The sequence below is a fragment of the Phacochoerus africanus genome, chromosome 8, assembly GCF_016906955.1.
Source record: "Phacochoerus africanus isolate WHEZ1 chromosome 8, ROS_Pafr_v1, whole genome shotgun sequence".
NCBI lineage: Eukaryota > Metazoa > Chordata > Mammalia > Artiodactyla > Suidae > Phacochoerus > Phacochoerus africanus.
The window spans coordinates 85643135-85670968 of NC_062551.1; the positions used below are offsets into that span (position 1 = coordinate 85643135).

The window sequence follows — 27834 nt, forward strand, 5'->3', positions numbered from 1 at the left end:
TTTTGTCAAGCAAAAATAGTCTTTATTCAAATTTAATGGAAACAGGGGTCACTATACTTTGCAAGACAGGGAAAAATAAAATTAAAAAAAATTCTTTTCTTTTTCTTTTTTTTTAATATAAAACAATATAATCACAATACCAGAATATGGAACTCTACAGTTTATTTCCTATGGGTTACTGCAGGTATCAATTTTCCTCGACTGTGCTATTCACAACTTTGTTAAGTCCAAAAATATGAAACCAAAGTGGTAGGAAACTTAAGACTTAGCACTTTCACTAAATGGCATACATCAAAGGGCATCAATTCAAGGGCAAAAGAGTTGAACTCACCATACCTACCTATGTCATCATTCCAGCCTTAAAGCCATCCAGGTACTGAGCTCCTTGTAGCAAAGGCCAGGCCTGAGAGCCAAGGCATTTTGGATATTCTACTGTGGGCCATGAGTAAAGGGGGTTTTCAAAGAGAAGATTGTTTTCAGTCGAGCAGGAAGGCCTGGCGCCAGGAGGCTTTACGGAGAGGAAGCACTTAGATTTAACAATTGTAGACACACCATTAGGGGAGTTAAAAACGTACAGTAGTGACGTATGTTCTACTTCAATCACTTGTGCTACGGCTACCAAACATGTACAAAAGACTTCTCGGGTAGTTCCAGCTGTGGTCGTAGCCAGTTAGGACCTTGAGTGGGACCTAGATCTAGACCGGGAGGGCGATCTGGACGCAGACCTGGATCTGGACTTGGACCGAGATCGGGTTTTTGATGCGGACTTTGATCTGGAGCGTGATTCCGACGGGAGGTTTGGTTTTGATTTGGAATTGGACCTTGACCTTGACCGGGTCTTCTGAACAGTGCCAGCATCCTCATTCTCCCCTCGGCCTTCCCTCTGGCCGGACTCGGACTTGGTGCGTTCCCGCTCCTTGGAGCCTGAGCGGGACCGTGATCTGGACTGGGAGCGGTCAGTGTCTTCCTTCTTCTTCTTCTTGCTGCTGCTCGACTTGCTGTCTCGTTTGCTGCCCCGTTTTCTGCTTCTCTCGCTCTTGCTGCGGCTGCGGCTCCGGCTGCGGCTCTCCTCCCTGCTTCTCTTTCTCCCTTTCCTCTTGTCCTTGCTTTTGCTGCGGCTGCGGCTCCGGCTGCCGCCTCGGCTGCGGCTGCGGCTCCTGCGCAGGCTCTTCTCCTGACTCCGGCTCTTCTCCTTGCTCCTGCTCCTGCTCCCGCTGCCCCGCTTTTCCTCCACGCCCCTCTCCTGACTCCGGCTTCTACTTTTGCTCTTGCTTTTGTGCCTGCTAGGGCTGCGGCTTTTGGACTTGCCGGTGTTGTCGCTGTTCTGGACCTTTTCCTCAGCCTGGTCTTTGCTCTTGCTGCGGCGCTTGTCTGCACTGCGGCTGTGGCTGCGGCTGCGGCTCTTCTCCTTCTTGCTGCGGCTGCGGCTCTGGCTGCGGCTGCGGCTCTTGCTCCGGGAACGGGAACCTGACCTGAGGAGACATGGGGATGGTCAGGTCACCCTTCAGGCTACTTGTGAGGTGGAGAGACTGAAGGGATGTGTGGAGCTACGCCCCATGAGGTGAGGCCTGGCTGGTGCCAGCCAAGGACTGCTTTCTGAACCACCACGATTCTAGTCCAGACCTGGGAAAACTGGGGTGAGAGAAGCTTGGGAACACAATCAACATCAAAGTGGGAAACGGTGCAGGCTGCCCTGTGTGAATGCCAAGAAGACATACCTGGATCGGGATCTACTCTTAGAATGACTGCTTTTGCTGCTGCCACTTCGGCTTCTGCTCTTCCGAGAATGTCTGCTTCGAGAGCGAGACCTAGAGAGAGAGAGAAAATTTTTTTTTGTTTGTACCCTGGGTATGCAGAAATTCCAGGGTCAGGGATCAAACCCATGCCACCACTGTGAGCCAAGCCATAGCAGTGACAATGCCAGATCCTTAACCTGCTGTGCCGCAAGGGAACTGTGAGAAAATTTTTAAAAAATACTTGCTGACAAAACGCTGGTTAGTAAAGAGTCAGTTATCTTTTCAACCAAAAAATATGCATGGCACTGGCTTGGTCCAGGCATGAAGTTGAAAGAGAACTCTCTTCCATGCTCTGGGCCCAGGGATCCAGTCACCTGCAAACACTTCATCTGGATGACTTACCTGAACCTTAGTGCTTCTAATCTGATTCTGAATCCACTTCCTCCCCAGAGCTGCTCTTTTTGCCGGGTTCCTTCCTTATTCCCACTGATGCCAATGTTATTTACCAGTTCCTCATCCCAGGAACCACTGCCATCCTCGACTCATCTCTCTCCCCTACTCTCTTCTGCACTGGTGGTTTGTCTCCTTTTTTTTTTTTTTTTTGCTATTTCTTGGGCCGCTCCTGCGGCATATGGAGGTTCCCAGGCTAGGGGTCCAATCGGAGCTGCAGCCACCGGCCGGCCTACGCCAGAGCCACAGCAACGCTGGATCCGAGCCGCGTCTGCAACCTATACCACAGCTCATGGCAAGGCCGGATCCTTAACCCGCTGAGCAAGGGCAGGGATCGAACCCGCAACCTCATGGTTCCTAGTCGGATTCATTAACCACTGCACCACAACGGGAACTCCCGCCTCCTTTTTTTGGTTGCACTTAACAACATACGGATATTCCCTAGCCAGGGACTGAATCTGAGTTGCAGCTTCGACCTATACACCACAGCTGCAGCAACGCCGGGTCCTTAACCCATTGCGCCAGGCGAGGATTGAACCCACGCCTCCCCAGTGACCCAAGTGGCTGCAAATTCTTAACCCACTGCACCACAACGGGAACTCCTGGTGATTCTCCTCTTAATCTTCCCCAGACGCCCCTCCTCTGAGCAAGCACCACCACTCTTCCTGGTATCACAGAAGCCTCCTAACTAGCCTTCCCTCAGACACTTGTTTTTGTTTTTGGCTGCCCCTGCAGCTGAGGAAAGATCCTGGGTCAGGGACTGAACCGGCGCCTCCACAGAGACAGGCTGATCATTAAACTACTGCGCCACCATGGGAACTCCCCTGCATACACTTTTGCCCTTCACTTATTAACTCAATTCACTGAGACCACAGAGCTGTTTTAAAAATATAGTTGACTCCTGAAAAATAAGGGTCTGGAGTGCATGCATGGGTCCACTTATACATGGGGTTTTTCCAATAAACACATACTACTAGAGTGCTCCATGCTCCGTGGTTGACCGAATCTATGGGCATGGAACTATGGGTATGAAGGGCTAGAGCCCCTAACCCCCACGTTGTTCAAGCATCAACTGACATTCCTGCTTAAAAAAAATCAAGCTTTACTAAACCAAGACTGTGGAGTCTTATCATTTCCCACCAAAAGCAACCAGGGCTCCTTGGGGAAAACGACCAATTCCAGGGAGTAGGGCAGGAAATGCAAAGATGGAACATCTCATTGTAACAGAAAGAGAGAGACCTTCAAAGATCCCTGGGCTCTATGAAAAGCCTCTTGCACAAAATGTGTAATCAGTATCTCAATCACACTTCTCTAGACCCAACTTCCAACACTTAGGGGATAAAGTACAAGTTCAACAAAAACAAAGAGGAAACAAATTCCAACTGAAGAGACCCAACAAGCCCCTGCAATACATGACTGGATGGATCCTGGCCAGTAAAAAAAGACAGCTATTAAGGCTATCCATGAATAACTGGGGAAATGTGAACAGAGAGTCTAGGTATTAGATGACTTCAATGTTTTAGGTTAGAAAACAGAAGTGTGGTTATCCTCATTTAAAGGGGTGAAGTTTTAATTTCTACAACTTCCCTTCAATTGCTACAGCAAAGTAAATGTATAGGGTATATCTATAAATATACTAGAGGAAGGCGAAAATGTAAACAATTTTGAAGCTATAAGGAGGGCATATAGGTGTTCCTGAACATTCTTTCAATATTTTGTTTGAAAATGATTGCAATAAAAAATTTGGGGAAATATTTAGTAAAGCAAAACCAAAAGATACAGAAGCCAACCTGAAGGATTCCCAATGCCCAAAGACAGAACAATTTGAGCATACAAAATTGACTGCAATGGATTTAACGTTAAATATATAAACACCTAAGAATTTACTCAAAATGATAATTAAACAATCAACCTCGGAGTTCCCGTCATGGCTTAGTGGTTAACGAATCCGATTAGGAACCATGAGGTTGCGGGTTCGATCCCTGGCCTTGCTCAGTGGGTTAAGGATCCGGCGGTGCTGTGAGCTGTGGTGTAGGTCACAGACATGACTTAGATCCTGTGTGGCTGTGGCGTAGGCTGGCAGCTGCAGCTCCAATTCGACCCCTAGCCTGGGAATCTCCATATGCTGCGGGTGCAGCCCTAAAAACAAACAAAAAACAACAATAAACATCATCACCACGTTTGGGGGTTGATAAAGCACATTCAATATTTTGAAAATTGGTAAATGAAGGTATCAACTTTTATTCTGCATTTCCAATAACCTATTTTAGGATAACAAGAGGGAAGAAGAGGGGAATCATCCTTTAGAGAACTATAACCCTTAAACGCACAAAGAATGAGAAAATTAGAAAAGCATTTTATAACCACTACTGAAGGTACCGGTTACCAGCAGACACTAGCACTGCTAGGTGGAATGTGGATGCAGAATTCTATAATGGATGGCTACCACTGTCAGAGTGGGACATCCAGATATCACGTAAGTGCTGCAACAGGAAGTGCAAAGCAACTGCTAAAATATTGTTCTTACTCTAAATGCCCTAAAGATCTAACTATGAGTTTGTAAGAAACATGGGGATAGGATAAAGGAAGGCGTTACAATACACATCACCAGAAAGGTGCAATCTGCGAAATCTCGACAATGGAAAAATCTTTAAAACAGAGAACCATTTCTTCAACAACTGAATGCATGGAAAATAAAGAGGGTGGAGGAGTATAAAACAATGTAAAAAGGAGAATTAAGAGACATGTGAGGAGTTCCCGTCGTGGCGCAGTGGTTAACAAATCCAACTAGGAACCATGAGGTTGCGGGTTCGCTCCCTGCCCTTGCTCAGTGGGTTGACGATCCGGCGTTGCCGTGAGCTGTGGTGTAGGTTGCAGACGCGGCTCGGATCCCATGCTGCTGTGGCTCTGGCGTAGGCCAGTGGCTACAGCTCTGATTGGACCCCTAGCCTGGGAACCTCCATATGCCGCGGGAGCGGCCCAAGAAATAGCAACAACAACAACAACAACAACAAAAAGACAAAAAAAAAAGAGAGATGTGATGGGACTGCAATGATCTGGCTGGGATTCTAACATGAACAAATCAACTACAAAAGACATACATATTTGAGGCAACTGGGAAAAGCTGAATACAAATGTGTTGTGATATGGCTTCATGATTTTATTTAAAAGGTAGAGATACCCAGTGAAGTATTTATAGGCAGAATGCTAAGATAGCTAGACTTGCCTTCAAACAATGCAGCAGGGGGTAGTGATGAAACAACCCTGCGAAATAAAATGTACTGAAGCTGGATGGGTGATAAGTATGAGGAGATTCAAGGTTCATTAAGGTATCCTCCATGATAAAAAGTTAAAAAACAGGAGTTCCCGTCGTGGTTCAGTGGCAATGAACCTAACTAGTATCCCTGAGGACATGTGTTCTTGATCCCTGGCCTCAGTCAGTGGGTTAAGGATCCAGTGTTGCTGTGAGCTGTGGTGTAGTCACAGACACGGCTTGGATCTGGCGCTCACTGCTGTGGTGTAGACTGGCAGCTGCAGCTCTGATTCAACCCCTAGCCTGGGAACTTCCATATGCCTTGGGTACAGCCCTAAGGAAAAAAGAGGAAAAAAAAAAAAAGTAAAACACAAAACAGCAAAACTTAGACTAATGACCTCCCATTGCTCCTAAATCCTTAACAGGGCCTGTGGCTCAGGAGAATCTGGCCCTTCTCTGCCCCAAGCCACTCCTCTGCTTCCCCTCCCTACCCCAGGGCCTTCCAAATACGGTATTCTCTCTGCTAGAAAGGCCCTAGCCCCTCTCTCTGCCTATCACCTCCAACTCATTCTTTGGGGCTCAGCTTCTATGACACGTCCTTAAGGAAGCCTTTGTCAGCTCTCCAGATGAGCTGTGCTACACACTTTTCTTCTGACACTCTCTTACAATGGCAACTATTTGCTCAATGCCAGTCTTTTCCACCAGACTGAGTTTTTATGAGGGCATGGACCATATGTGTCATGCCCCATATGCAGAGTAGCTGCCAAGTAAGACACAACTCTGCACTCCTGAGAGGCTGGAGCATCTGGGAGAGTAACAAGGGGCAGTGGTGCTGTGTGCCCCCAGTAATGGAATGGGCTGGGGGATGCGAGAAGAAATGTGAAAGGTCAGTGATGCCTGCGGCAGAGAGGGCACTTTACTGCCACTTGTACTCATACAAGAGTTTATGAGTTTTACAAACAAAAGTTCAGGTCGAAGTTCTGAGTCACCGAGTCCACACAGAACCACAGTACTGAGACCTCAAGAGGAGAACAAAAATGGATCATCTATGTGCTCATTAATGAATTTGCAGCAACAGTACCTTGAGTGACTCCGGCTCCTGGAGTAGGACCGGCGTCGTCGAGAACCTGGTTTGTCTTCAACTAATCTGATTTTTCTGCCATTGACTTCAGTGCCATCCAGTTTTTCCAAAGCTCTTTTCATATCAGAGTAGGACACAAATTCAATGACCCCCTCGTTTTTGCGTCCCTTATGAGCATCTGCATAGGTCACTTCTCCTGCCTGACGCATATAATCCTAAAGAAAAACAAAATCCCCAAATAGGTTAAGACAAGTTTTGTGAAAATGTCTAACACAGTCATCAGAAGGAAAGTTTTCCTTCTCCTTTAGGAAGCGTTCCTCAGAATGAAGTCTCCTCCTAAATATTTCCAGCTACACACCTTTTACTGAGGTTCTTTAAAGCCTCAGGTACATGGTAGAGATAATAAATACTTAACTGTTCCTTAAAATAGTTTTGTTTGACCATACATTTTTTTAGTTAACTGTAACTTGCTAAATTTTATAGTGCTAAGTTCTTTGTTTTCAGAAGTTCAAGTAACTAATGTTTAAGTCAGACCTTTTACATTTCATTATCAATCCTTATTGAAAATATGCATAGGTGTTGATAAATATCTAAGGTAAAATGTAAACAATTCGTAAATGGATTATGAAGGACAAAAAGACAACAGAACAACACTGTTGCACTCTGGCTTCCAAGTAAAATGACCGCATGTGCTTTCACTACTCCAAGCCTCTTTCCTCATTCTCCTTGAGGATTTAATATAATCCAACAAGGAATACAATTAACATGCTAGAGAAATACTGAAGTGATCCATAAAGATGATGAGATATGATTAGTGTTTAAGAAGAAAATGAAATTTGGATAAATTTAAACTTAGGGACTTAGGTCCAATTTCCTCATGTTTCTTTATATATAATATATACTCAATAAATATTTGTGGAATGAATACATGACTATTCAAGAGCAATTCATTTTTGCTATTGTTTTTTTCTTCGAAAGTTTTTCAAAGTTATGAACACTTGGAGTTTCCTAGTGGCTCAGCAGGTTAATGATCCAGCATTGTCACTGCCCTGGCACATGTTCAATCCCTGGCCTGGGAACTTTTGCATGCCACAGGTATGGCCAAAAAAGGTTACAGGAGTTCCCGTTGTGGCTCAATGATAAACCTGGCTAGTATTCATGAAGACTCAGGTTCAATCTCTGGCCTCACTCAGTGGGTTAAGGATCTGATGTTGCCCTGAGCTGTGGTGTAGGTTGCAGACATGGCTCATGATCCCACATTGCTGTGGCTGTGGTGGTGGCCGAAAGTTGCAGCTCTGATTTGATCTCTAGCCTGGGAACTTCCATATGCCACAGATGCAGCCCTAAAAAGGACAAAAAAAAAAAAAAAGTTACATATGCTGCATGTATGCCATTTGGTATTATTCCTTTGTTCATTGCATTATAAAATGTTTACATGTCATAATATATATTATGTTCATTGCATTATAAAATGTTTACATGTCATAATATATATTACATTTTTTATAATTAGTGTGTCCCGTACTTTTTCTGAGGATTTCCCAATTGTTGGGACTTTTAGGTTTCACATACAGTCTTTTGTTATTATCAATAATCTAGCAATGAACACCTTCATGCAGAATTTCTCTACTGCAACTGAACTATTTGCGGGATTGAGGGTTCTGAGCAAAATGCAAGGAGTCCATATAATTTATCATCCAAACTGGGATATACCTGAGAGTAAATGAAGATGTTATTAAGTTATGCCATGCCTGGGACTGTCCTGGGCAAGTTGAGACACATACAAACTCTGATAAAAGGGCCTGAAGAGGAGTTCCCTTGTGGTCGGGGGTTAAGGATCCAGTGTTGTCACTGTAGCAGCTCGGGTTACCACTGTGGCAAGGGTTTGATCCCTGGCCCAGGAACTTGCACATGCTGCAGGAGTGGCCAAAAAAAAAAAAAAAAAAAAAAAAAGCTGTGGTCAGTACAATGGATGGCCAGTACAGCACTGGATCTTAATTTTTGACATCAAAACTATTTCAGAACAAATACTGAATGAAAATCAAATAAACCTTAGAAAAGAACATGGATCAGATGGTCATTTTCACCAATGAGGACCTACATTGGAAGTGGACACTAATACTGCAGAAAACCCTGCCAGTTGCAATGTTTTCTATTATTAGGGAGAAACTACATTGCTATTTCTCTGTAACATTCTCTAAAGAAGAAAATTTCATGTAACATAAAATTGTCCACAGTGTGCTGGGCCCATAATGTAGAGCAGTAGTGAGATTCTAACTTTTTTTGTTTCTACAGAAGCTTTAATTGGAAGATTTCCAAATGCTTTGGGAAAGCTTTTGGGGTGTACTTGGGCCTGTGTAAAATGACCCCTTTTCCAACCTTAACTCCTACTGAACTGTACCCCGGAAGGTGAAGAGGGCCCAAACCTTTAGGTCTTGCCAGCTGCATCGACTTGACAAATTCTCCACAATAAGTCTGTATTCTGTGCGGGTAGGAGGGCCATATTTATCTCGGCCACTTCTTCTATAACCATATCCACCTTGGAAGGTTCAAATAGATGAGATTACTTTAGTGGAGGAAAAGGAAAAAAATGATACAGCACATATTCCCCTTAAATATACCATCACCCCCACCCCAAATAGCATATATGTTTTAACTCTATACCCACCCCTCAATTCTAATCTAGATTTAAAAAAAGCAATCAGCTAAACACGAATATTTAATTTAATTTACAAAGTTGTAAGTATATATATTCATTAAAATTTACGTTTAAAATCAACATGCATAAATTAAAAACTATTAACAATTTAGAAGTAAGTAACCAAATTACTAAATCAGTTACTGGTGTTACTCACAGTGATTAAAGTTTTTGTGAATATTTTATACGAAAGAAAGATTTTCAGGCACCTATTTCAGTTTAATCTCATCTGTGTCTAACCCTTGGGATCCTCACCACCCAGGTCTAATGGGGAAAGGTTGCGGTCGTCACATGGCTTCCTGTTTTTGGTCGGCCAAGGGCCACAATGGTTCAAAGAGCCACGCATGGAAAGGTAACCCAAGGTCAGCAAATGGAACAGGCAGTCATCTTAGCCTCAAAGGATTCTTTTAATTAAAACATTGAGGTCTTTGTTAAATCTATGTTAAACAATTGCATTACAGAGAAAGAAAACAACAACACAAACACACATCATTAAACATATTTATAAAGTATTAAAACAAGAAATTTGTCATTAATTTAATTAAAATTAAACATTATTAAAGATGTTTATTCGCAATTTTACATTTAAAAAGATACATAATTTATAAAACAAATGGCTTAAATAGCAATACATTTCAGTGTAACATTAATTAATTAATTAAAAATTCACATTTAATAACAGAGGCATGTCACCGATACACATGCCCTTTAAATGCTTACTGCGTCCAGAACCGTAACTGCCATCTCGTCGTGGGCCGCGGGCATGCTCAACAATTACTCGCTCACCACAAAGGTCTTTGCCATTCAGTTCATAAACAGCATCATCTGCATCTCGCAGATCATCAAACTCCACAAACCCATATCTAGAAGAGAGCAAACAAAGTCCTGGTTGGCACCATTCTGACACGCGGCTTTGCTAACATTAAAGAGAAAGCAATGAGGTTCATGCTTAGCAAAGGTTAGGCGGGTTCTGCAAAACTACAGATGAGCTTTCTCTTCCCTTCAGCTGAAACCACTCTGCCTGGTGCCCACAGGCACTGCAAAAGGGCAGGGAGACTTCTCAAGGTAGATTCCTGTTTCTCTAGTGGGAGGCTGGCTGAGTATACGGAGACCACTTCTTCAGTTCCCCATGTAACTGGTGGCAACTGCAAAGACCTCCACAGGGATGCTTGGTATAAGGTGTTAAAATATGTAATTCTACAAGACTGAGTATTTGCTCTTTCAAATCACATAAAAATTCATCTTTTTTTAGCTTTATCCCCAAAGTGGTATCTTAGAGAATAATTAGACCTACATTTAGGCACTGTGTCTTCTTAACTGTTAAATCATGTTTGGAATAATAAACCAGGTAAAAAGAAAATCAAAGGACCTTAACTAATCAGTGAAAGAAAAAGTTTTAAGCACCTGTTCCTCTACCTAAACAAGTAAGTCACAAGTGAATTACCTATTCTAGAAACAATCAAGTGAAAAAAATGTGGAGCTACTCTCTTCCCCAAGACATTCCAAATTCATTTTCATGACATTTTAGGTAGGCTGGAATTCTGTAAAATCTATATACAACTGTGCAAACTTCTTTTAAGTAGTGTTGCTGGGAATTTCCCAGCAAAAAGGTTTGGTGGTTTAACATCTATCTGAAAGAAAATAACCCCACACCACAATCCAATTAATGCCTGCTGAAGTGTACAACTTACACAACTAAAATGCAAAGTATGTTAAGATATTTTTAAGCAAGTTTAAACAAACGCCCTATTAATCATGTCATCAACCAACTTTTAGTTTGGTCTAATGTGGCTATGAGAAGTCTAGCTTTGTTAGCACTGCCTATACTTAAAAACCAAAACCATCTTGATCATGCTGGATCACAAGTTACAAGCAACATCTTTAAACAGAGCTACGTAAGACACTGAGTAGCGTTCCCCTGCATTTAAACACACCAGAACTGGAAACAGGTTATAAGATTGGCTAGAAGTTCATCTAGCCTGACCAAAATTATTCCAGTTTCTTTAGCAAGTAATGCTGTACTCAACAACATGTTAAGCAAGTGAGAGAACTCAGAATTAAGGAATACCTCCTTTACTGGAGAGTTCCTTTCAAACAAGTCTCTCAAGGTGACAATGTATACAGCTAAAAATTTTGGAGGGTTCTTTATGCTGAAATATCTGTAAGTGGCATTGAAACTTTAAGAAGCACTGAATCTCAACTGCATTAAAACAGAGTAACACAGAAACATCTAGTGATTAAGGGGAAATGTTCTGTGTAAGACAATTCAGGAGACACCTGGCTCAGCTTATGGGTTATGAAGTCTTTAAAACATGGTTTCATACTTCCATAAGCTGGAATTGCTAAGCAGCTTAATAAGAATGGTTTTGACCATGACTGCTATATTTGACAAAGTAATGCCTCTCCAAATCAGTAACTTACTAGTTAAAAAGTGCTTTATCATCACGAAAAATCTATAATAGAGAAAATATACTACAGCTGCCTTTTCTATATAGAGTGGGTCATCAGGAAAGTCATGCTAGCATTTTCTGAGACAAAATTAAAGTGCTCATAAAAAAGATCAAATCTTTTATTATTTCTAAATAGATCATAAAGTTCCTCCTGCCCCTAAAAGTACCTTCCTTAATTTAGTTATCAAGACCCATCACAGGTCTGCTTTGCCCACCTGCCCACATGCCGAGTATAGAGGGATGAGAGAAAACATTCGACAAGGGCATGATGAAATGGCCTCCATGCCACTCTAAGAGTTCACACTGGTTCAGCAACATTCAAAGCCTTTAACTCATCTGATGTGAAGTTAGAACAATGCTGACTCCTGAGGATTAAACAAAGAAATCACAGAACACCCTGTTTTCTTCAAAATAATTAGGGTTTACAACTACTCAGGAGTCAGAGAATGCAAGACCCTAAGCCCTGCAAGTCATCTGAAACAGCCAGGCTTCTGTTAACAAGCAACGCTTGTCGGAACTTCGTGGTAGTGCTTCTCCCAGATTCGAGGATCACCCTGTGTGTGCTCTGTCTGTTCCAGGCTTACAGAGCTCACTCTGACCAACAGTCTGTTACATGGAGGCACAGTGATCTTAAATAAATAAATAACTCAGTCAGCCAATCCTCACAGAGACCAATCTCTATTCTCAGTCAGGGCTGAAGCAAGGCATGCCTTGTCAGTAATATTCTTTTCTGAGTTCCAGGGATTAATCTGTGCTATTAGAAGAAAATGACCCTACAGTCTTTCCCTAATAATGACTTCAATTCTAAAAGGTCCCAACAAGTGGGCTGCCTAGTAGCCACATTTTGGGGATATTCTAGTCACTTATTCAACAGCTGACTTGAGATCAAACTTATTTTACAGAAAAATCTTGGCTACTACTTTGTGAAAAGCCACAAACTCTATTTGGAGCATTCTAATGTCAAAGTCCAACTCAAAGATTAAATCGGGAGCCCGACAGTCACTTCTCTCTGCCACTGACATGCTGAGGGGGCCGGGAAGATTAACCGAATAACCTCCTATACCACAAACCATCCCAGATAGGATTCCTGTTCTCAGAGCAAGGTAAAGACCCGATCAGTGGCTGGATGCTTCTTTCATGTCACTGTTCAACTGTTTCACAGATGAGGAAACTAAAGCCCACAGCATTCAGTAATGTGCATAAAATAGCAAAGCTGACACGCCAAGTCTGGGGCATGAGACTAAAGAACTCTAACTATTAAGACTGGAGCAGTAGGAACTGGCCTGGGTTCTATTCCTGGTAAAGTAATTCTGAAAAGTATGCATATATATTTCTTGTACGTATGTAAATATGTATTTATTTGCCGCACTGGTGGCACACGGAAGGTCCCAGGCCAGGGGATAAAACCCATGCCACGGCAGTGACAATGTCAGATCTTTATCCCACTGTACCACCAGGGAATTCCCTAAAGAGCATTATTTAAATCACTTTATTTCTCTGGGTCCTAGATTATCCATGAAATGGGGGAGCTAGACTATCTATCTCTCTTTTTTCCTAACATCAAAAGTATGACAGCTAACTGTTAAAATTAGTCCCCTTCTGGCTCAATGATGGAATAATTTAAAACCAATATGGAGGCACCAGAGGTATATGACAGTGACAAATGAAGAGGGATAAGTTTAATTTTTATCATTTAAATATCTTTGAAAACTAATTTCTGAGTACTTACTTTAGTTTTATTTCAATAGTTTAACTGTCTCTGAATTAAATTTAATGCCTTCAAGAAAGTAAAGCTCTCCCTGGTAACACCAATCTTTTTAAATTGATCTTAATGTCCCTTTGTGCTTTGTAGCAAAAACCATGAAACTGGGGGTTCCTGTTGTGGTGTAGCGGAAATGAATCCGACTAGGAACCATGGTTGTGGGTTTGATCCCTGGCCTCGCTCAGTGGGTTGGGGATCCTGTGTCGCCGTGAGCTGTGGTGTAGGTTGCAGACACGGCTCAGATATGGTGTTGCTGTGGCTGTGGTATAGACCAACAGCTGTAGCTCAGATTAGACCCCTAGCCTGGGAACTTCCATATGCTGTGGGTACACTCCCCCCCAAACCCATGAAACTAATCTCCTCTCCCCAAAAGTACTCTTTTGAATCCTTTGTCAAAGGAGGGATATAAAACATGCACATGAGGAGTTCCCATTGTGGCTCAGTGGTAATGAACCTGACCCGATGTGGTCAGGATCTGGTGTTGCTGTGGCTGTGGTGCAGGTCAGCAGCTGCAGCTTCGATGTGACCCACAGCCTGGGAACTTCCATAGGATGAGGGTGCGGCCCCAGAAAGAAAAAAGAAAACACACACATACACGTATACACACTCTATGTGCCAACATGCATGTATTTATGTAGGCAGGTCATCTCTGGTGTGACCTGTAAATAAGCCTCACAAACACAATCCAGAAGACAAATTTTTCCGTTTTAGCTGACACCTTTCCTCTTCTGTTAAAAATGACCATCTTTCAGTAATTCTAGTATGAGAATGAAGAAATAAAGGACTTAAAGAGGAGAAATCTATGACAAAAAAATCCCTCTCAGGCAGGGACTGATTTGAAAAAAACCCAAAAAACAAACAAAAAGACAACCAAAACCCCACCAATGTGCCTCATCTGGTCTGGCTCCCAGACGCCATGGCTTTGCACCTTTCTCTTTAGGCCTATGTGAAAGAATAAAAAGCAGGGACTATTAAATGTAAATCTTTTCAATTAAAAAGAAAAAAAAAATCCTTTCTTCAATGTTTCTATGCTATTGCCTTTTCCCAACTCTTTTCCTCTGGATCACATTTAATCCTGACAAATTTAGTCGAAAAATGATGGAAGGGGAATTCCTGCCATTTTCCAAGAAAAGTGGGCACCATGATTCTTACCAAGTATAGACAGGTATCTGGACACCACAAACAAAAAGCCCTGATGAATTATGTGGGCTGTTCTAAATTTCTGTCCATTCTTATACCACAGCCAATGCTCCGGCTATCAGTGGTTAACTCTAAAATGCTACAACTGGAATGACATGTTTTTAAAACAAAGCTCTCCAAGATGTCAATTTTAGAAATGTTAATCATACTTTTTCACCCAAGAAAAATGATCACTTGAGTTTGTGCTGTTGCTGAATAGTCCTCCCCTGATCCTAGCATCTCATTCCAGTGGTCCCAAATACCACCCTGTATGTCCTACCGAAGAGGATGGGGAGTCCATCTCCCCCCTCAGATGGCTTAGGGCCATCTCTGTCTTCCAAACATCTTCACTGAACAGGAGTGAATAAGGGGTGTGCACTACCAGCTGACGGATGGGGAGGGGGGACAAGGAGCGAGGGAAAGCAAGCCTCCATGCGTGTGCCTGCTGTCGCCCGCCAACACTGCTTACCAAGGGGCACGCCTCGGATGTTCTCTCTATAAGAAAAATTTGCCCCTTTCCACAGTAGATCTCCGCTCACCTTTGTCCTAAAACTGTGCCACATGCTTTTCTCTTTGTATGTGGACATGACAGTCCTCAGCCAACCATCAGCAGGATGTGAGTTTTGTTTCCCAATGTGGTGAGCCATTCCCACATTCACTCATTTTCCTTGCAAGAACCGAACCTCTCCATGGCTGGTCAGGATTAGGGATGTTGCTGTAGCCAAGGAAAAATTTTCATCTGTTGAAGTTAACCCACGGGGTGGCTTGAACCCTGAAACTAGGGTCAACAGCACTGTACTTTAAGGGCAGAGCCCTTAAATCTACCCTGAAAGAAACGGCATTCAGTGAACAGGAATCAAACAGCTCTTTGAAAGCACTCAGTGTTGGTCCTATGCTTCAGCCAGCTTGTGTTATAAGGTGAAAAAAGGGGACATTGATAGGACAGTAATAAAAAAGAGAAATTCTTGCTGTCTGTGTAAATTGCTTGGAAAACTGCAGAAAGACATTTCTGCAGCCAGCCCTTTAGTGCTCAGGTGAGGCCAACTCAGAGAAAGCTTGTGAATGACAACAGAGTAACTGCCCCCAATTCCAAAGGTCTCCAACATTCCAGGGATGCAGTGGTCAGGCCCTCCAAGTAGAATTAACCAATGCCACATCCACTGCTCTGGGTCACTGATTGTGGTTGCAATCTGACTATCCCACTAAGAGGGTTGTTTATAACCCACGACTGGGAGCTCCTACCGCATGAAGTAGGTTCCTGAGATCCTTTTATCCTGAAGAAGGAGGCTACTCTGGGCATTCCGGCCTCCCTCTCTTTAGCCTCAGAGGAGGGAGGGCCATCAAGGCCACCCGTGGAAGGTGGATGACTTACCCGTGCTCACTGAGTGGCAGAGCTGGGGTGCGACTTCAGGGCTCACCAGTACCCAGTCTGGGGCTCTTTTCACGTCGGCAAACTGGCAGTTCCCGCACACCAAGAGCTCTCTGATTAGAGCTAGTGTGGATTCCTGGTCTGCAAACGTTGGCCACAGCTCAGTCTGCACTTGATCTTTCCCCACCTTCAAAGAAGAAAACCTACCTCATGATTCCTCTCTTCTGGGTTCTGACCATCTGATTCATTCTTAACAACCCGGTGACCTGTGTCTGCTGCTCTCTGCTTGCCCACTCAGTGTGCTGCCTAGTTCTATGGCATGTTCCTTCTGCTGGGCCCTCAGGGTTGCCTCTTCCTGTTTGAGCACCTTACTTCATCCTAGAATATGGCTATTTTTACTCAGTGAACTTGTCTCTTTACATGTAGCAAGGAAAAGTCAGCTACTATATATATTGTTCTTTTGCTCAGAGGCCTATATTGACTCCTGAAGATCTTTCTTGATACCATTCTCTAAACCTGGAACACCTTGATTACACAAGGCGAATCATAGCAACGGTCTTCCACAGACTTGAGAGTTCTTTCATGAAGTATCAGAAACTTGCCTGACTCCAAGCATTTTAGCACTATTTCTAGTATTAGCACTTCTATTCCACCTGATGTTTTAAATGGAAATGTTTTGGTGACCTTTCAAGCCTTGTTCTTTTTACTTTATGCTTATCTTCTCATTTGATTATGAGCTCTTTAATATTAACAGAGGCTAATATTTACCACAGTACCTGGCACACAGTAAGTAAATTTACCTATAACATTTCATTCATTCCTCATATCTATTGAAGAATGTACTCCTACTCCCATTTTACAATAAGAAAAATGAAGCTGGGAGAGGCTAGGCAACTTGCTTGTAGTCAAGGAGTTCCTGAGTGGTGTAGCTGGATTAGAATCCAGGTCCATTTGACTCTAAGACCCAAGCTCTAAACCACAAGGTCACAGTGCCTTTGTAAAAACAGGTGTTTTTTCTCTCCCATAGTCCTGAGCATAAATATTTCATTCAACAACGCTGCTGCTTGACTTGATAATCTAACCTCAAATAAGCCAGGCTGTATTAACATTTTTTTGATAACAGTGGGGTAAATTCTCCAGAGGAAAAAAGAAATTGATCTCGGGGCAGGTGAAACACCTCTAAGCTTGGGATATGTGACAATCAGGTTACTTTCACTCTTGTCTTTTGGTTCCCATTAGCCAGTGTCAGCCATCTGGTCCTTCCGAAAACATGTGTGGGTTCAGAACATAACAGACTAGAAGAATAGAGGAAAAATAAGATTATTCTGTGCAATCCCCATTCTGGAGGCCCCATATCACCCCCTGGAACCTGTTTTTGGTTTTAAGGCTCAGCAAAAATTAGACCAGCATAGAGATGATGGAAAGTTGGGCCTAGAGGTAGTAGGTGTGAATGGATATTGAGAGTATTATGTATTTAAGAATGCACTTAATTAGTTCTATAAGGAATGGTGACTGGGACCAAAAAATATAAGCATGAATGGTGTGGGGGAAAAAAATGGGACCAGAAATCAAAGAATACTGTAAGGTTTATACACTTCCAACGACACAAAGATTACAACAGCAACCAAAAAAGTACTTTGCAGATGACAGACATCTATAATCTGATTTAATTCCAAACTACTGTTAACAAACTACTCTAGCCCAGCAGGACTCTTTCAAGTTCCTTTATAATAACATTCACAACTCTGAGGTTTACTGATAATCTCACAGATGAAGAAACAAAGACTTAGAGCAGTGAAGTAACTTGCCAAGGCTACCCAACGCCTGGGACTCTTCAAACCTAGATCCTAACCCAAGATCAACACTTGATCACCGTGTTCTACTTGTCTCCACACCAGTGGAAAGAAGTGGTCCCTAGAGCAAACAGTTGAGAAACACAAGCTTTAACACAAAAAATCAGTTACAGCAAACGATGTGCTGTGGAAGATAAACACCTACATGAATATTAGTATCTTATGAGGAATATTAAATGGCAAGAAATGCCATTTCTGCATCTGATGTGTACAAAGACTAGGAAGTTGTGAACATCCTTTAAGCAACTAACTTGTGGAACCAAACCTATACATCAATTATCAAAATTTTAACACTAATCTAGGAAAATAAAGATAATAAATCATTAACAAAATACCAGCCCATCTCTGAAGGAATATTCACATATTGGAGGAAAAGAAAACAGAAATAATTCTAAAAATTGCAGTGATAATACAAAATTCCCCCAGCAAACAGGGGGAGAGGAATTTGTAACCAAATTCAAATCTAGTCTTACTTTGTAATTGTTCAGTGCGCCTACCTGCCATTTTGTTTCAACTATCCAAAACTATCTCAAAAATGAACTAAGCCACTTCACTTTTTACTATGCTGCTACCATATTTCTACCCTATAAAATGGGACTACCCTGAGAAAGTAACATACTTGGAAAGAGTTTGCCGATCATCTATCACAACTGTTAATAACCCTTTTGTCATAATGAAATGTATTATTGTGACTTTGTAAAGTCAACATGGGTATTTGCCTTAAAGGGGGGTGAACACAATCACACCTGCGTCCATTTCAATTTTCTGACACTTATCAACACTAAGGGTAAATGGAATTAAAAAGGTTTCACAAGAAAAAGGTCAACTATTCCCTGATGACACACTAAAGTTCAAGACTTAATCACAAATTAAAAGCAATTAAAAACTCAACAGATGAAAGTCATATTACTAATTTAGAATAAAACTTGGAAAATCAGAATGTTATTTGTAATTAATAAAAGAAAGGTGTGTACACTCGGCAGCCAACACTACCTCATTCCACACCAAAGCTACACACAAAACCAATTTGCACTTACCTCTAAAATGACAGTACAAATTGGGTGACAGGTGTTAAAGCCTCTTAGAGATTAGGCCTTTTGGGAACATCTTGGATGTTTCCATGTCCCCCCTGCCCCCAAGGTCCCTGGCCTGCAATAAGTTTCTTTCTCTCTTTGGTTAAAGATTCCACTCCCCATGTTATTTCTTGGGAATACCTTTTCCTTGAAATCTGTCATTCACTTAATATTTTAATGGATGTTTCGAATTCCTTAAACATTAATTGATCAATAGCTTCATTTCATCCACATGAAATAACTTTTCTCAAAGTCAGTGCTTCTGGTCTGTGGTTCATGACCCCCAACCCAAGCCTCCTGCTCTCCTCTTTCACTTCTGATGGCTGAATTCAAACCTCCCTTCTCCAGCTTCCCCTTCTCTCTAGGTCTCGGAAGTCTCTGTTTGTGAAGGGCCCCATCCAAGCACAAGATGTGGTTGGAGGCCCTCGCAGCGGGATAACAAGTGTCCTGTAAGTGCTTCTTCAGGTACTGTGTGCAGTTCCAGGACCTCTAGACTTTCATCTCAACACACAGGAAAGTCATGTAGGGTGTTTCCTCAAAATACCGGTGTGCAAATCCAGAGCACGATCCATCCCTCACCTTCAGGATACTCCAAGACAAGACAGCCCTAACAATGACAACAGGACAGAGACTGTTCACAGCACTTACTGGCACAAACCCAGTCAGCCATCACAAAGCCAACACCACCTTTCAGCTCTTCAAAGTGTAGCCTGAGGAGGAGAATCACTAGTGGTCTGTCTAGGGCCAACATCCACCTGTTTCACTTTTAGCAGTAATTTGTCAGCTTGCTGGAAGCCTCTGCAGAGAGACTAGGGAATGAACAGACCGTGGAACCTGAACTATCTTCTCATCTGGAAGGAAACAGTATGAGAGCGGCTTTAACTACACTGCCTATACCACATCTGCTATGTGAACAAGAAGGATCTTCAACTTCCAAAGCTGATCCAGCCATTCAATCCCCTGTGCCTCAGTTTCCCAGTCACTACAAACTAGAGACAATATCTGTTTGTTTTTAAATTTCAGTGTTTGCTTACAAATTTATAAATACCACCCCCAACAGTATTCTCTTGGATGCCTGAAGCACTTTCCTTCTGAGGAGATCAAAATACAATTTTCTGTTGAGGTTACTCCGAAGTATCCCCAAATACTGGGAACCCAAACCACATTTTACCTAGTCCATATCCTGTGCCTACCTTTTAAGAAGGGAAAAATACTTCATTCATTTGATACCTTAATGAAGAAGGGAGGAGCAAGCTACTCAACTGAGGAACAGAGATTTAAAATGACTTGGCCAAATAATAACAGGTGATGTTTATTCTTTTTTTTTTTTTGCCTTTTAGGCCCATACCTGCGGCATATGGAGGTTCCCAGGCTAGGGGTCGAATCGGAGCTACAGCTGCCCGCCTATGCCTGTACTATGCCACGCAGGATCCCAACCTCATCTTCGACCTACACCACAGCTCATGGCAATGCTGGATCCTTAACCCCCTGAGCAAGGCCAGGGATTGAACCCACAACCCCATGGTTCCTAGTTGGATTCGTTAACCACCGAGCCATGACGGGGACTCCATGCTCACAGTTTCTTATTTAAGAAAAAGTTATTGGTTAAAACACCTGAAACCATTTTCACCTGTTAAATTAGCAAAGATTTTAAACAATATGGCTGCTCAAGGCTGGTGAGGCTGCCATGATGGGCACGCTCACACACTGCTGGTACAAGTGTAACAGGCACTGCTTTGCTTGACAGGTAGAGCACTGAGAGCTTTGCTTTGTTCATTCCCGCTGTGACAGAGGAGTTTTACTTCACAGAATCTGTCCTTAAGGAATGATTAAAAAAATGAAACAGAAGCTTTATGCACATGATATCCATCACGAGATTATACACAACAGTAAGAATTTATTTATTTAATTTTATTTTTTAGGGCCACACTTGCGGAACATGCAAGTTCCCAGGCTAGGGGTTGAATCAGAGCTGCAGTTGCCAGCCTACACCACAGCCACAGCAATGAGGGATCCGAGCTGCACCTGTGACCTACACCACAGTTCATGGCAACGCTGGATCCCTGACCCACTGAGCGAGACCAGGGATTGAACCCACATCCTCATGGATAGTAGTTGGGTTCATTACCACTGAGCCACAACAAGAACTTCCAGAACAGTAAGAATTTAGAGACACCTAGGAAGAATGGTTGGGTAAATCATGATACAGCCATAAAATGGATTTATGCAGCCATTAAATGATGTTTATGAGAAAGATTTTAATGTAACAGAAAAAATGTGAGAAAAACTAAGTAGAAAAAGTGGGACATAAAATTGCACTGAAGACCCTGTTAAAAGGATTCTTTTTTTTTTTTTTTTGTCTTTTTGTCTTTTCCAGGGCTGCTCCTGCAGCCTATGGAGGTTCCCAGGCTAGGGGTCTAATGGGAGCTGTAGCTGCCAGCCTACGCCAGAACCACAGCAAAGCGGGATCCAAGCCATGTCTGCAACCTACACCACAGCTCACGGCAACACCGGATCCTTAACCCACTGAGCAAGGCCAGGGATCGAACCTGAAACCTCATGGTTCCTAGTTGGATTCATTAACCACTGAGCCACGACGGAAACTCCCTTATGTTAAAAGGATTCTTAATGCTACTTCTTTTCTACTTTATGATTTTGGTACTATCTAAATTATCTATGATGGGATTTCCCACTGTGGCTCAGTGGGTTAAGAACCTGATTAGTCTCCATGAAGAGGCAGGTTCAATCCCTGGCCTCACTCACTGGGTTAAGGAACCCGTACTGCTGGGTGTAGGTTGCAGATGTGGCTCAGATCTGGCGTGGCTGTGCTGTAGGCTGGCAGCTACACCTCTGATTTGACCCCTAGCCTGAGAATGTCCATATGCTGCAGGTGTGGCCTTAAAGAGGAAAAAAAAAAATCTACAATGAACCTGTATTTGTTTCTAATCTGTCAAAAAGTTATTTTTTTAAAAAAAGTTCTTGAATCTGTTATGCTCGGTATACTAAATGGATAAGGCCTAAAAGGCTGCAAGTTAACTTCTTCATATATATATTTCAGACATTCTAAATAAAAATGTCACAATATTTAAAAATTATGATAAAAGGTAGCTGAAAATTCAGAAAAAAAGGAACTCTTAAATACAGCAGGTGAAAATATAAATAAATACTATTTGTTTAGAGAGCCATGGAAACCAAAAGGTAGCAAAAGTTAAAAATGTGTAGTTGGCTCTCCGTATTCATAGGTTCTGCAATTGTGAATCACTACATGCTATGCTAGTTCAATCAATGGGTGTGGAGAGATGACTATGGGACTTGAGCATCTGTAGACTGGGTACCCACAGTGGGTCCTGGAAACAATCCCGCGCACATCCTGAGGGATGACTGTATACACTTTGACTCCAAAAGTCCATTTTCTAGAATTTGCCCTAAGATTTACATAAAGGGTATTCGCCATAGTGCTATATCTGTAAAACAGTGGGAAACCATACAATGGAAATGTCTTGAAATATGGTTTTACTTACGTACATTACATAGTATGTACATGTGGGAATACTATGTAGCCCTTAAGAATTAGACTGTAGAACACTTAATGACAAAGAAGAGGATTAGGTTGTTAGGTGGAAATAGGTTACAAAATAGAATGTGAACTATGAATTCAAGTTCGCAAAAAATACACAATAAATATGTACTTTTTTTTTTTTTTTTTTAGGGCCGCACCTGCGGCATATGGAGGTTCCCAGGCTAGGGGTCTAATTGGAGCTACAGCTGCTGGCCTATGCCACAGCCACAGCAACGCCATATCCGAGCCAAGTCTGTGACCTACATCACAGCTCACAGCAACCCCAGATCCTTAACCCGCTGAGTGAGGCCAGGGATCGAACCCGCAACCTCATGGTTCCTAGTCGGATTCATTTCCGCTGTGCCACGACGGGAACTCCCGTAAAATTTTTATAATCAGAAATAAATATGTGCTATTTTTAAAATGTTACAGAAATTAAGAATGGTCCTTTAATAATAATCCAACAATTCAATTAACCAGAAACCAATAACCTGGAAGACTAATTATATTTTCCTTTGAAAGACAAGGAAAAAAAAAATGTTCTCATCAAGGATTCAGTCAAAAGAGAAAATCCTGTGTAGGTTCTGGGGTTGGCAGTGATTCATTCCAGTATCTGAGGCCTAACAATGCCCTACGGTGCTCAGGGACAAACAGAACAACACATTACTCACTGAAAGTCTTAGCTTGTTTAAAAAATTAAGTAAGATATCTTCTACTGGAAGGGATTTTAAGCAAAGGGTGAAAACAAAAAACTTCAGGTAATACTTAGATATCAAATCCATTACATAGATGAGAACATCCTTGAAAATTCTCACTGTTCACAATTCCACTGTAATATGAAACACAGGTTTTGGAAAGTTATAGCCAAGTTTCCCTGGAGAGTTTAAACTCTTACAATTAACCAACTAAAACCAAAAACCAAAAAAACCTCTCAGTGGTTTGGGGGTTTATCTGTCTAGCTACTAGCCAAACAAAATAAACTTAGGACATGATACGTTTCACTCATTAACTAAAACATGGAAAAATTAAAATATGAAGATCTATGACCAAAACCACAATATTCTGTTGCCACAATTCTCTGGTGGCAAGAGAAAGCACTGCATTAAAAAACCATGTACACGTCAGAGGAAAAAAGTGATTTACTTAATAAAAAGGAAAGCTCATGGAGTTCACAAATAAACAAAGACACCAAAAGTTATTATAGAGTTGGAGGGCTATTAAGTCTTTGCTTCCTTGACCCCTGCGGCCCCATGCCAGCTCTTGCTGGAGTGAGTTAGTGTGGCAGATAGGAATGTACGAGATCGAGATCTGAAGGGGATCTGGACTTGTCTATATTTGGTCTTGGGAGATTTACATCATGTTTGTAGTCCCAAACTGAACCATCTTTCTAGGAATTCTCTAAAACAAAGATAAACTAGATTACGGTTTTCCGGTACAATAAAAGCAGGTAATGAACTCCTGTATACACCTTCCTTTTCCTAATCCCAAAAAAGGCCCATAGAATGTTCTTCTGGATACTTATCTCCTTTGGAGGGTGCATTTGCTCCCTCATTGGGTCAACTTTCTATTATACCACTGATTCATGCCTATTTAATTCTGAACCTCACCCACAAGCCTTCAGCTCAACACATCTGTCTATTGATACATCTCACCTCTACAAATCTGAACTCTTCAGCAATTCTTCAAAGCCCCAACCATCCAAAATCTGCTTCTGAGTTTCAATTGCTAATAACTGCAAACCAGATATGTTAAAAATGCTCAAGGGGCTATCCTTCATAAGTTTCCAGGACTATAACCTTACACATGCTAAATTATGCCATCCTTTCAGCCTCCTCTGCTCTTCTGTCATCTCATACAGTCCACTCTTGCTTGAAATACATCTATACCATTGGTCCCTTGTTCAGAAGTCATCTTCCTCTTCAATAATGTCTGAATGCTGCCAGGAGGTGCACCTGTTTTGGTGACTGTCACACCTGCCTTCAAATCCCTAAAATGCCTTCCCATTCCTTATTCTCTTGACTTTCAATCACAGATTTCATGCATATCATGGTTTAGCAGCAGAACTGTAAAATGAATCACTTCCCCAAGAGACCCATGTATTCAGGGTCCTGGAAGGATTGGTCCTTCCTCTTATATCACCATTTCTCAGGTTGCTCAATTACTCCCTCCAGAGCATCTGAACTCCTATCCATAATTTTGAATGTTTAGTGTAAAATCTTAAAAGTTACTTCTGATTTATGTTGTTCAGCTTCTAGGTCATTCATGAGACTCAATCCAAGCTGGACTGTTTTATTGTTTCTCAAAATTGTTCCTTATTCGACCATCACCAGTTATGACATACACTATTCCCAGACACTTTGCTTCAAGCCCCAGTCAAACTGTACTTCAAAGCCCATTTCAAACAAATCTTTTCAAACAAACTATTCTAAGTTCCACTTACTGAGTTTACACTGAGGGCAAGAATTTCTTAATTTAAAGTGTGTGTTATAAGCACTTAATTTACACAAGAGCAGAACTGTTTTTCTGCCTCCTCCCCAATTCATTTAGCACAATAGCAGGCACATTCGTTAGCAACACAGATGATCCATTAATTACTTTTCCCATTAACATCAACAATCATTTCCTAAGTAACCTTAGAAAACAGACTTCAATCATTACCTGAGGAACCTTAGAAAACAGACTTCACCAAATATGCTTCACACTATTAAACACTCAACAAGCTAAGATGTGTCTCCTTATGATCATGGTCAAATCCCTTTGATAGCTACCATTTACAGCAATGAGCCAAATGCTTTACAATTATTACCTCTAATCTTCCTTTTCCTTGTGGATGAGGAAACTCAGTATCAGAGAAATAACTGGCCCACAGATAGTAAGTGGTGAAGCTAGGATTTGACCCAGGCCTGCCTGATTTCAAAACCTAAGCTTTCCTTACCAAATTTAATTATCCCGACAACTTAATTGGGCTCTAAAAGAAAATCTGTAAGTTTAAACTCGATTCTCGATCATTCAGATATATGATACATATCACAATAACAACCTCCCGCCCACTTTATCTAGTATAAGAACTGAAACAAGTAATTTCCGAAGACTTCTACTCTAAAAGAAATCAGTATTCATAATAAACACTTGATGACACTTTCCTTAGCAAGAAGGTGATTCTGCCTAACAATTAATTTGAAATAACTTTTTAAACCTAGGCAACAGTTTGAGTATATTGTAGCTTCCAATATTTTCCAAATGTGCAACTCAGGTATTTTTCTTAACTTCTCAAATGTTAGCTGCTAGCATTACATTGGGAGTAAACTGTAGCCATAACAAACCTGTTGCAAAGCAGGTCTTAAAAAAAAAAAAAAAAAAAGCCAAGAGTTCCTCTTAACACCCAAGGTTTAGTACACTAAAATGTCCCCCTTACTCCTTTTATTTTTGTATATCCATGCCTTTGTATACCCGCTAACATTTTCTGGTTCTCACAGTTTCCCCTTGTTGATTATCTTCTCCAGGCCTGACTCCTAATCTGTTTTCCCAGAAACTTGTAGCCCCCTGTGGGCCCTGCTCTACCAAAGTCAATTAGGAATACAAGTAACAGAACACACCCGGATAGGTAGCAAGTTAGCAGTTTCAAGCTGTAAGTCTCCGTTTACATCAACTAGTTAACTAGTTACCGGGGCCATTATTCTCTAACAAATTCTACAAAGACAAAGCAATTTTTTTGCCAAGTTAGAGAACGGAAACCACAGCATGGAAACTTCGTACGCAGTCTTAAAGATAGCATGCTAAGACTCTAATTTATCCTTGTAGAGGGAACAGTGAAGGCTTTCGGCACCACACACGCCGATACTTTCGAAACTGTCACTAGACCACTCAAACCAGAGTCTCCCGCTCAAAAAAGTGTAGCACAGGGCAAGTCTAAAAAGGGTGTCCCTTCAGAGCTCCCGTCCCTGGGAGAAATGCGCTGTGATCATCTGATCCATTAAACTGGGTAAGAAATGAAAAGGGAGCAGGAAATCTGTTTATTTCCAGCAGCCCTTAGAGCGGGAAAGGTCTGTCTCTACCGGAGATCGACCAGGCCCTGGGAAGGAAAAAGCCAGACCTCCCCAGCCGTCCTGGAGCTGTGCCCTCTCCCGCCCGGAGTCCCAATCCCACTCGGGTTTTCCTTTTCCCCGTCCCACTCAGAGCCTCACCATCGCTCCCATTATCCCTCCACCACCCCCACCCGCGCAGGCGCAGTGGGAACCGGGGCCTACCCGCGCCCCCGAGGCGCCGCGACTATGGCGGAGCGGGAGCAGGCCGGTAGGCGCTCTGCGCGGGGTAGGCGTCCCTCTCCCGTCCCCGAGGCCTCCCCGCCACCGCCAGGGTCCCATCCCCACCCAGCCAGCCCCTCCTCCGCCCTCCTCACCCGTTCTTCAGATCCACCTCTAGGATCTTCCCGTAGCCCTTAAAGAAGCGCTCCACATCGCGCTCCCGGGCCTGGTAGCTCAGGCGGCCGATGTACACCCGCGGCATCCCGGCAACTGCGGCGGCGGCTTGGCCCGGCCCCAGCCCCTTAGGCGGCGGCCGGCGAAGCGAGAGCGCGGCGACGGCGGCGGCAACGGGCGGGCGGCGGGACGGACGCAGCCGAACCCGGCGACGTACGCGAGCACGCAGCTCGCGAGCACGCGCCTCCCCCGCCCGCCCGCGGAGAGTAACGGGGGGAACGCGCCTTCTTCCCGCCCTGCCGGAGGTGGAGGCGGGGCCTGTCCGGAGGCGCGCCGGCGCAGGGCGGGACCAGGTGATCGACAGGCGGCGCGGGGGTACATACTCTCGCGAGCTTGGCGCGAGGGGCCTGCGCCGCTCGCGCAGCCGCCGGGCTTCGCCCCTCCCCCGGAAGTGTCCACGTCCCCCTCCTTCCAGCCCTGCGAGCATTGCTGCTTTTGTCCCTTGAACCCGGAGCTGTATCGACTCTAGAGCAGATTTGGAATTAAACCTGGCTTCTAATTGTCTGTGACCTTGAGCTCATTACGCGGCTTTCGGCCTCGTCTTCTCTGTAAAAGGGGGATTAGTAATTCCAGCCTTCCAGAGTTATTCCTAGCACCTCGTAAGTGCCCAATAAATAATAGCAATATTATTTTAAAAATAGGACACTTTGCTTCAGTGGAAGCAGTGTGCAAAGTAGAGACTAGAACTTTGGAGCTAGATTAGGCTTGTCACTGGCTAAATTATTAAATTACCAATTTAATCTATTTTCTGACTTGTAAAATTAGAATAATTTATCCCATCTCAGTGGACTACCAGGGTAACTAAGAGAGTATGTGGAAGGGCTTCAGTATCTGGGACGTGGTAGGAGCTCAGTAAATATTGGTTCCCTTCTCTCCTACCCAGTTTATCTAGA

At 42.8% G+C, this 27834-nt stretch overlaps 1 protein-coding gene across 1 annotated transcript; it reads right to left on the minus strand.

The window, feature by feature from the left end:
• Positions 1–27109, minus strand: SRSF4 (serine and arginine rich splicing factor 4). Its single transcript, XM_047792934.1, has 6 exons — positions 26863–27109; positions 9939–10081; positions 8947–9059; positions 6521–6735; positions 1719–1808; positions 1–1472 (listed from the first exon to the last, which is right to left on the minus strand). The coding sequence occupies exons 1-6, from the start codon at positions 26967–26969 to the stop codon at positions 671–673; spliced, it is 1470 nt and encodes a 489-aa protein (XP_047648890.1). The 5' UTR covers positions 26970–27109; the 3' UTR covers positions 1–670.
• Between the last annotated feature and the right edge of the window lie 725 nt (positions 27110–27834).